Raw genomic sequence first — 11,188 nt, 5'->3', positions numbered from 1 at the left:
TGCATTATAATCTAAAATCTTTTTTTATAATTTCAGATCACCATAAGTCTTTACTTTTAATTTATCCATATCTGTAAGTTGCAACTGTGTCTGTATTGTAATTTATTTATAAGTTTATATCTCTATTGTATTATACTAATAATTAGTATGTTGTATAGTATATTGTAGTAACTAATATAATGCATTTTGCATTATACTATTAAGTAAGTGTCATCAAATTTGCTATTAATCCTATAGGTTAATTTTTTCCTAAAGTGCTGGGAAGTTTGGCTAACTGGTGTTTTGAGACACATTCAAACCTAGAGAGTGGAGAACCTTAGAAGCCCCTTAAAAACAACAAAACACACCCAAAGAGCCCCGCTGCACTATCTCTGTCCAGCTCCATTCAGTTTGGATAAGACATGTACTCATCTGTGTAGGAGAATCAAGATGGAACCACAACGTGGTACTGAGGGCTGATGTTTGTGATCCTTTGGTAACATCCATTTGAACTGATGCTTATGAAATGGCCTCCTAGGTTTAGCCTTCTGTAAAATATTTTCATATAGATTTCAGTTGCACTAAATGGGCAAAGTCTTTTAAACCTTTCTGATAGCAGCATTGATAAAGACCTTATATTTAATGCCACAGCACTGATTTTCTTGAGAGAGATTACCTGCCCAATACACTGGTAGGAGTTTGCAGAGGGAAAGAGATATTAAGAACTCTCAGTACACTTATAACAAACTTTTCTGGTTCCAAAAATTTTATTTGTAAGAAAGGTATTGTTGTCCCAATAACCAACACAAAAAACTCCCCCTCCTGCCAGATTTCGTCACCTTTCTTTGAGATCTCCATTTCTTTTTAAATTTAAAATTAAGAACAAGCCAAACAGAGTTTCTTCCCTTCCGTCTCAGCTAAACCTAAATAAATCAAGTACAGTACCTTTGAATTGCATTGGGTGGGAGACGAGAAAGTGATAAAATGTATAATGTACAAGTATAAAAATAGGTTACTCAAGGTTCAGCATAATAATTTAATAGCTTTTTGCAATTTTGTAAGTATCTGGGAATGGAACAGATACATGTCCCGCTCCTGTCACAAGAGGTAGGATGCCTGCATTTGGTACAACATTCCACGAGAGCGTCAGAGTGACATTTCTGTTGCCCCTGAAATGCAAATACAACATTAGCAAGAACACTTGCAATTTCTAAGCTGTAAATGTTACAGTGAATGCTACAGTAGGTGTGTCAGAAACATTACAGATGTCAACATTAACAATTCACTAGTCTGATTTGCAGTATATTCTATTATACTGTAGTATAATAATGTATTCTATTATAAGTAATCACATGCAAATGACTTATTTTTCATATCACAGAAGTCTAAGGGTGGGGTGGGCAATCTCAGACCTCCAGATGTTGTTGGACTACAACTTCCATCATTCCCAGCCACGATTTATTGTGGAATTAAAGGAATTTGTGACTGGAGATGGCACAGGTTGTTGTCCAACAAGATCTGGAAGTCTGAGAGTGCCCACCCCTGGTCTAAAGATTCAATTTGTAGAAAGTGTGCTTCCATCAAAAAAATCAAAGGGACTAATGTTAAGCACTAGAGTGCTGCCTATGTCAATACAGCATAAAATTTTCTCTGGACTGTATGCTAAGTTTGGAAGCAGAACAAAAGATGGAAATTCTACTGCCTCCTGTGAACACATTTCTAGTCTACTAAAATATGAGGCTCCCAAAACTTTAGCACTCAGAAAGAGGCTTCAGAAGTCAATGTTTTATTTTCACACTGCTTATATCAAAATAAGAAGGAATTATTGTTTCGGTCATTTGCCATGGCTTTGTTGCTAGAATATTGGAGTGGGAGGTGGGGGCAGTTTCACTCACCAGCTTGCTTCCCTAAAATTTTGAGACACAAAGATGAGATGTCATAATGAACGGCCACAGCATCGGGCCACTTCACACAAAAATACTGGCTGACATCCAGAGCAATGAACCACTTGAGAATGGACCTTACTCTAGTGCAAAATTGTTGTGCTAGTTGCGCCATGTCTGGAGCTTGTATTCCAGACTAGTAAGTATTGTTCTACCACAAGCCTTTCTGCAGCTGTGCAACTGCAGCACACCTCATTCATTTCAATGGGAATCTGTGGCTAAGAGAGCTATAGCACAATAGCCCTCTTGAGCAACCCCTGCATTTTGCCAAACTAAACCATCCTCTTGCACTAGCACAACAGTGCTCATTCAGCATGCAATTCTTTGTTCTGCATATCGGACACTAATTACAAAATATCTGCAACTAATGTGCAATAGCTTTATTTTTTTTAAAAGAGTCACCACAGCTTTCTTATCTGATTGATTAAGCTGTTAATCAAAGGAAGCTCCCAAGCATGACAGATAAGCCTACTAACCAATAATGTATTGCTTCTTATCATGCAAGCAATAATTCTGAATTTCAGTGTGCTTTTCACAAGCTGCCGTAGAAGGGTAGTGCTAGGGCACGGTCAAGCAAGAAAGTAAAATGTCCCAAACTTCACAAAGGACGCTATGCTGTCAAAACTGACTGGTAGCTGGTGTAGATGCATCAGTCTAGACTTCTGATAAAGCACATTCCAGAATGCTACATATGTATGTGTACATCAGCTATAGGCAGGAAGGTCATCATGAACATTTCTCCATTTTTGCTGGCACCTTGTACCAAGTCACTTCGGGAAAGGTAAATCAGCAACCACTGCCATTATCAATAAAGTGTGCCCTCAAGTCAATTCTGACCCCTGGCACCCACAGAGCCCTGTAGTTTTCTTTGGTAGAATACCAGAGGGGTTTATCATTGCCTCTTCCTGTGCAGTATGAGATGTTGTGCAGCTACAATCTAGAGCAAGGAGTCCTTTTCCAGGCTAAGGACAACTGTGGATGCTACCCACTGGCAGGCTTGTGATATTGTGGTTCCTCAAACATTATATATTTAATATAATATATGTATTATAAAAATATATTTATTGGAGGAACACAGGTGTCATGAGTATATTCTTCACAAATATAGGCATCACAAATATACAGGAGCTTCAAAACAACACAGGGTGGGGATTTACTCACTTGAGACCATTTCCATCATCAAAGAAAAAATATTTTGATTTCATGTCTTTTAACAGCAGTTTGGGATTATCTCCTCTCAAAATGATCTTATCCCAGAGAACTACCTGGTTCAAAGCCTGCAATTAGAAATTGAAATTTATCCAGATTTATCCAGTGGGAAAGAATCACAAAAATATTCATCCAGGAAGCTGAAGGTATGAAACAATTTCTGTAGGTGAACTAATAAAAATCAAAATGTTGATAGAAAGATTTCTATAGTAAAGAATAAAGCAACTAAATATCTATATTTCTAACGAAGTTAAGAAGTAAACTATATAGACAACATTAGCTTAGTTCTCAAAATTTAACAACAAAAAGTTTTTATAAAAATATTTGGGACTGCTTTGAGGGAAAATAAAATAACCTATGGTAAAACAGACTTTGAGCTTATGTTAACATTTGTACATCCAGGTGACCAACCAGTGTTACTGAAGTATTACAACACTACAACTGTGCAAATAGGTGTCATTTTTATTCCATAATATGATACCTACCTGTCATTGTATTTTGAAGAGAAAAACTAATAGTTTCAATTTAAACAATACTACAACTGTGTATCTGACACAAGTTCAGAACTGTAGTCTTTTTTAAAAAATGCTGTGCTAACATAAGCAAAGAAACACATGGAAATTGGGATACTTCAGGTCCACTTACACCTCTGCTAACATTTAACATCTAACATAACATCTACACCTCTGCTAACATTTAATTAGCAGTGAGGATATTTTTGAAAATACTCTTAACATAGCATACTGTTCATGAACAAACATATGACACATAAGAACTGGGTTCACTAGCTCCAACTAGTAAAACAGTATAACAATCTGCCACCCCAATTTGTGTATGTTGCATGTATTCTGACTGATGAAACAAACAGCAGGGAATTATGAAAAATTTTGCTGCAGTGATCCTGGAAGCCAAGATCACTATTCAAACAATTTTTCTCCCTCCCTCCAATAACTAGCATCATTATGACCCCACAGAAATATCTTTTCTAGATTGTACAGGATTTCTATTAGAGCAAGGACTAAGGGTTTTATAGAAGCATACCAATTTCTATCTAGTAACACAGTTTTAGAAAATATCAATGAGCATAGCTATTGTATCAGAATAAAGAGATAATACAAGTTACATACTAGCAACAGGAATTATAATGTAATGCAGATTTTTAGAAGACTAAGGACATGTGAAAACCAAATCGCTTCTGTTTCTTGAGACACAGAATTGTGAATCAGCTTTCATAACAGCATTTAAGCTGTAGCTGTCACACAACTGCAAAACTTTCAGAACAGGGATAGATTTTCCAGAAGCCATACATTTAACTGCTCAATAGAAGCACTTCTAATTAAGCACAATGACAGCAGACCATTTCCCACTGTTTGCAAATAGTAGCACATATGCTTCCCACAATAGATCAAACTGCATTTAAAACCTCCCTCGTATATGTACACATGCTCACACTGGGTGACAGTGGGTTGGGAGGAAGGGCATAGGAATTTGTATAATTCCAGTTTTTATCGGGGGGCAGGGAATGAACCTGCTCACTGGGCTGTACCAAATCTTACAGCTATTTCATAATAGTCACTAAGTCAGCTATTTCATAATAGTCACTAAGTTAATATGATTTTCCATTCACGTTTCATACTTACATTGTTCTTTGTTGAGTATTCCGCCGATAAATACAGAAATAACTGTTTAACATTCCAGTCAAATATACTATTCAGATGTGAAAAAGTTAAGGAACATACAGCATAACAAATTTTAGTATTTTTAATATACACATTCAACACAGATCAAAATCCAAGCTTTAACAATGATGTTTTCTTCAAAAGTCATTTATCAACATTAGAATTGTCTAACTATGAATTATAGGTTTCTCAAGTGTATGGGACCCAAATCTTAAATTCTAGAAACAGTTTTCCTCTGCAACCTCATGGACCAGGCAGGCAAGAAAAGCCTTTACTCTTGAATTACCTAGACTTAAAGGTGGGGTGAATACCCGTCCTTTACAAGCCTATTTTTCCTTTTCTGTACTTCCCAATCTTTCCAGAAGAAGCTTTACGACTTAAGTTGTATAGTTTCAATGTATGTTGCTTATTTTAAACAAGTTAGGATTCTGGATATTTGGACTGAAGAATGGGATTCCAAGTCTCTTATGTAACGGAGACTAAGTCCCATAGGCTCCGAATTGCCGTTTCTCAAACAGCAGCTCTCTATGCCACAAAGCAAATCACAATGAAGAGAATTTCTGATATGGATTGGATTTGTTGTTCAAAGAAAAAGGCCCACTGGGCTAATGCAAGAATTCAGGAAGGGCCTACACAACACAAGAAGCCAATCACTGCTCCCCTATTTGTGTCCAATGGGCAACCTCCAGTTGTCATTTGCCACTTGTTTTAACCGGTTTGTGAGAACATTTGCAGTCTGAACAGGTTTTGTTCAAAATGGAAGAATGGCCTCTATTACATTCTGCAATATTCATCCTGAACTCAACATTTGAAGGCACAGAGGTTATGGTGACAGCTGTTATATTCACTACAGCCAGCCATAATGCCCACCTGTGTATGAGATTCCTTAAGGTATGTGAACTGTTGCGAAAATAAGAGTCTTCTGTGATGTTGCTGCCAAGCTCAGCAAGGAGTGATAGCGAGCCGGTTAGAATAAAAGATGAGCCAGAGAACCAAAAATGAGGCAGAAGGAAGATTTCCTCTATTGTAAAGAGGAAAAGGAGGGCATCTAACCAAATGCAAAGAGAAAAATTAACTCATAGTGATGAAGAAGAGTTAATAGCAACTGCTGTATAAAGAGAAAATATTTTCCCAATATTAACTTAGTAATCTGGCTCTCCAGTTGATAAGTGTTTTCAGAATGACCCTAGAATGATCTGTGTAGCCCTGCATACCTTAAGCAGCTCTTTATATCCAGGCCTTAGAATGGAGTTGTGCAGACATAATGCTTCCCAATCTTTTAAACATAAGAAGATATTGGGTACAGGCCACAGGTTCATGGACTCCTGTCCCACACACTTCCTATGGTGCAGAGTTGCAGCTGTACAAAGGTAGTTTGAAACTGGTTTCCCAACACATGATTAGCAGCATCCATTCAGACATAATGCTACACTGCTAAAAGAAAGAGGGAATTAGTCAGGCAGAGCCTGTAATCCATTCCCAGTCTCCTAATCTTGGTTAAAATATCAGAAGAGATTACATGTGCACCAGGCCATTATTAGTCCTAGTAATTTCTATATTTGGCAATATACAAATTCAATAATAAATAAATAGATTGATTAAATAAATAAATAATTGACAATGCACCAGGCCATTACTAGCCCTCGTCTCAACAACAGTTTAGACAAGATTCAAATATAAACTATACATTTCGCCTCTAACATATGTAATAGAATATTCCATGCATCATTTGTTCATAACTTTGTTAAAAGCTTAAAGGAGATATATACACATTTCATCTTGTCACCTATCCTTCCTTGTTCTCCTGCTAAGCCAAGAGGCACCTTCTTAAAATGGCGATTCTCTTTACTGAGCGGGGGAGAGCAACTGGCCCTATCCAGCCCCAGTACAGCATCGCTCAAGTGGCTGCTGCTGCTATCTGTCTTATGTTTCTTTTTTAAGATTGTGAGCCCTTTAGGGACAGGGATCCATCTTTATTTATTTTTATGGCCACAGGGCTGAGTCACTTGATACTAGAGGATTCTTACCAGTCGGCCTGGAAGTGTGCTTTGAACCAAAAGCTGACTGTTTGGGGCCTTGATCAGTCTGCTTTGCTTACGCAAAATCTGGAGACAGCTAGGAAGCTCATCAAACAGAGAACTGAAGACATAGAGAGGTAAATGGATTTAGTGAGGGCACCTGATTTTCAGAGCCAGGAGTCATTTAGATATAGACTGGTTCCAGCACCCCACCTTACTATCTTGGAGGTGCCCTCCCTTAGAAGAGTCTTCACTTTGGCGAGATATGTCCTGCCTTCAGCCCTTTTAGAGGGCAGATATAGAGGGATTCCCTACAGGGAGAGGCTCTGCCCATGCGGGGAAGGACCAGTGGAAAAGTTCTCTCACGTGTTGCTTGAATGCCTGTTTTATAGAGACCCGAGATGGGATCCCATTCACCCTTTGATGGCTAAATGGCCAGGTTTTGACCCCTTTCAGGCAATAGGAAGACTGCTGGAAGGAAGTAATTCCATCACCACCAGACAGGTGGCCAAATTTTGTGTTGTAGCCCTCCTTTTGCATAAGTGTCTGACAACAGGAAAGTAGGTGACGGTCTTAAGGTCAGAGTAATTTTGCAGGTATAGAGCGGATAATTGTATGTGGGCACGCAGGTTCTGGGACCATATGCATATTAGCAGTAAAATTAACAACTAAATCTTCCTAAGCCCTTTAAATGTTTAACCCACCCAGGAGTTAGGAAGGCAATTGTTTAAGCTTTGATATGTATGTAATAATTTTACAAGCATGAAATGCTGCTGTCTCATTGTTAGTTTAAGCTGTGTATTTTTAGTTGATTTATATTTAGAAGGATTTTCTTAGTTTATTTGGTTTTATTCGTTGAAGTAGAAGTTTGACTAGCTTCTCTTTTATATTTGTTTTAACTTTGTGCTAGTTGTTGACCGAAATAAAGATTTGATTGATTGATTGATTTTTATCTCTCCATGTAAACCACTTTGGAAACTTCTGTTGAAAAGCAATAAATAAATATTCATTGTCAAAAGTAAGATTTTGTTACAGTTTAAATATAAATATTAGCATTCGTTATAAAGGATATCTGCAATAATGTCAAAAGTAATGATTCCAAGGTCACTTCTTTCTCCAGGTCCAGTGAAATCTTCTACATTTTTTCTAGAGAAAAAATAAATAAATATTATTTGAAGTAGTCACAACAGAAAACAAATGTTCTTCAGTGAAAGAATATGCTTTTTCAGAACAGGGCAGAGTGGGACTGAGATAGTAGTAGTAGTAGTATTACTGTCTACTTTACAATCTATATTTAGCAATATTAAGAGTTTGAAAACCCTTTTCTTGACAATAGCATCAAAAAGAAATCAAGCATAATTGATATTAGGCATTTGAGATTAGTTGTAAGAGTAGTGATGTGGTTATTTTGGTTTATAACAATTATCAGGCAGCTACAATGCCTGCAGAAGTGCTACTCAAATTTGAAATATTAAAGCATCAAAATTATTATAAATGCACGTGTTCATGGGTATAAATTACACAATGAAATTTTATTAGAACTAGATCAAAGATATAGTATAGTAGCAATGGTGTCAGATGAAATCCATGCACAGGATTTCAGTAATTTAACTATATGAAGATCTTCCTAACCTAACCATCAAAATCTAAAACGTAACATTATACCATTCGGAAGTATATCATTACTTGAGGGGGCAGAATGAAATGTAAAGCTTGCCAAAACACAAAAATCTGCTCAGATGAGCACAGAAATAAATATTCTGACACTTAACACACCTGTATGTGCTTTAATTATGAAATATTTATTTAAAATTGGGTGTAGATAGATAGATAGATAGATAATTGAACTTGATCTTCTTGCCCAAGTGCCAACAGAACACAACAGCCACACACTCCAAGCATTGCCATGATTTTATGTATATTGGGAAAGCAGTTTATTTAGCACAAGTGAATTTTAGCCCGTTGAAAAACGGGCGCTAGTAATGCTTTCGGCCCCCGCCGCCGAACCGCCCTCCCAGCTGCCCGATCCCACCATTTGTACAGGAAAGAGGAGCTCACCAGCAGAGCTCCTCTTTCTGCAAAGGCTCTTCTCAAACTGGCGCTTTGAGCAGAAAGGACGCCCTTTCCGCTCAAAGCGCCAGTTTGAGAAGAGCCTTTGCAGAAAGAGGAGCTCTGCTAGCGAGCTCCTCTTTCCTGTACAAATGGTGGGATCGGGCAGCTGGGAGGGCGGTTCGGCGGTGGCATTTTTCAGGGCCAATTTGGCGGGGGTAATTTGGTAATTAGTAATTTGGCGGGGGGACGGGAATGGTGGGATCGGGCCCCAAGGTTCCCCCCCCGCCCGGCTTTACTGGCGGCGCCAGGCCTCGGCGGCGGCTCCGGCACCACCTCGGCCAGCTTCCCCGCCGCCTCTTCCCCCGGCGCCTCTCTCCTTTATTTGCGGCGGCCGCTTCTGGCCCTGCCGCCGCCTCACCCGCACTCCCGCCGCCAGTTGCCCCGCCGCGGCCACCGCCACCTCTGGCCGTGGCCACGGCTGCGCCGCCGCCTCTCCTGCACTCTCCTCCTGGCGTAGGCGGCGGCCACTTCTCCTTCTCCCGGCCCCAACATGGCCGCCGGGTCCTGCCGTTCGTGCCTCCCTTGCCCTGTTCTGGGCATGCCCAGAACAGGCCAGGCACGAACGCACGCTTGGTGTCCGTCCATGGACGGACACCAAGCGTTTTATTAGAGAGGATATTTTAATTGCAAAGTGTATCAAATGTCTTTAGTGCATAATTTTACACACAGAGAGCTGAGATAGTGTTTTGTGTAACTTCTTATATCAAAGCACACTAAACTGGGATGTGAAAATCAAATTATCCCACTAAAATCAATAAAACTACTCAGAATAATATTAACACCTATGTGCAGTGCTTCCCAGAACAGGATTTGCATTTGTCAGAAGAATCTGCTACATAACCCTTTTCTTTTTCTAGCCCAACAGAAACTAATATATGCTTGGCACTAGAGCAACAGACACTGACGTTTGCTAACCCCTACAGCCGAACTGCCTTCCCATGTAGACCCAAGGGAGCCTGCCAGAGGGCAGACTACAGCACTGGAGAGTTCGTGGTGTTCGCTCATTGGCTCAGAGAAACGGGAAATGAGAGAACAGGAAGGGAAAGGACACCGTTCTGAAAGCCACAACGTACCAAATAGAATCGAGTTAGAACGTAGGCAATAGCGTGGAGAAAACACGAGCAAAAGGTTGCAGGATCAGCAAAACGTGTCTTTTGGAACTGAGCACCAGATTTAACACGAAGTTCCTTCGAGACACTCGTTCCTAACAGAGCCGGGCTTCGAAAGCACATTCTGAAGGGGAGTAACAGCGGCAATCACAAGCCACTGCCATAATCATGTAGAAACACACAATGGACTAATGACAGTTACGTGCCCCCATCACAAGCAAGTACTGGCTGTATTACGCGATTATATTAGAAGAAGAGGGAGAGGGATCGTTGCAAAGTTAGTGCTCCTTTTCCATAGGAGGATGCTCGCAATTAGCAGGGGCGGGGGGGGGGGAATCCTTCCAAGCAAAGAAGTCAACCCACAGCAACCCAGTTTTCCTCAGCCACATGCCCGTGGTGGAGCAAACAGGGATGAGACGTGGCCCCTCTCCACCCCACCCCCCGGGGGGGGACACACTTCCCCACACCCCTTCAAGATCGGATGCGCAGCGGAGGTCCAGAAGGAGAAGGGCCCTGGAGCGGCAAGGGCAGGAAGCCACTCGCCACCGCCCCCAGCCTCACACTCACTCACAGCATGACACGGGAGACGGCGATGCTGACGGGCACGGTGCGCTCCTTGAAAGCGGTGGTGATGAAGCAGCCGAAGGTGAGCGCCGCCATCACGCTCAGCGAGAAGGCGAAGAGCGAGTTGGCGCGGGTCAGCACGGTGTTCATCTCCCCGCCGGCCGCTCCGGCCCTCACCACACACACGACAGCCCGCTTCCTTCCTTCTGCCCTCCGCGCCGGCCAGGCCTCAGGGCTGGCGGGCAGGCAAGCCCGGGAGAGGGGACGACACTGGCGCCGGGCAACTTAGGGAGGAAAAGGGGTGGTGGTGGTGGTGGTGATGCTGCCGCTGCGCTGCGTGTCGGAAGAAAAAGGGAGGCCCAAAACGACCGCCGGGAAGCGAGCCCGCCCAGTCGGCGCACGGGGAGGAGCCCCAAGCCCAGCGTCCCCGCCCACCCATAGGCGGGAGACGGCCTCCCAGCTCCGCCTGCCCAGAGGCCCCGTGAGCCTCAAGTGCGGGCTTCTGCCTTCTGTTGCGCGTTCCCGCGTCCTCCAATGAGCTTCGGAAGAGGCGCTGTTCTGGGGTGGGTCTGTGG

General features: G+C 41.6%; 1 protein-coding gene across 1 annotated transcript; it reads right to left on the bottom strand.

Moving 5' to 3' along the window:
• Nucleotides 1-1,001: 1,001 nt before the first annotated feature.
• SPCS3 (signal peptidase complex subunit 3) lies at nucleotides 1,002-11,164 on the bottom strand. Its single transcript, XM_053251771.1, has 5 exons — nucleotides 10,621-11,164; nucleotides 7,901-7,974; nucleotides 4,772-4,848; nucleotides 3,084-3,199; nucleotides 1,002-1,148 (listed from the first exon to the last, which is right to left on the bottom strand). The coding sequence occupies exons 1-5, from the start codon at nucleotides 10,761-10,763 to the stop codon at nucleotides 1,016-1,018; spliced, it is 543 nt and encodes a 180-aa protein (XP_053107746.1). The 5' UTR covers nucleotides 10,764-11,164; the 3' UTR covers nucleotides 1,002-1,015.
• Nucleotides 11,165-11,188: the final 24 nt, after the last annotated feature.

This window comes from Hemicordylus capensis, chromosome 5 (genome assembly GCF_027244095.1).
Source record: "Hemicordylus capensis ecotype Gifberg chromosome 5, rHemCap1.1.pri, whole genome shotgun sequence".
In the NCBI taxonomy this organism is placed as follows: Eukaryota; Metazoa; Chordata; class Lepidosauria; order Squamata; family Cordylidae; genus Hemicordylus; species Hemicordylus capensis.
Note: the sequence above shows the minus strand (reverse complement) of the source record. Positions and strands in the feature narration are given on the sequence as shown.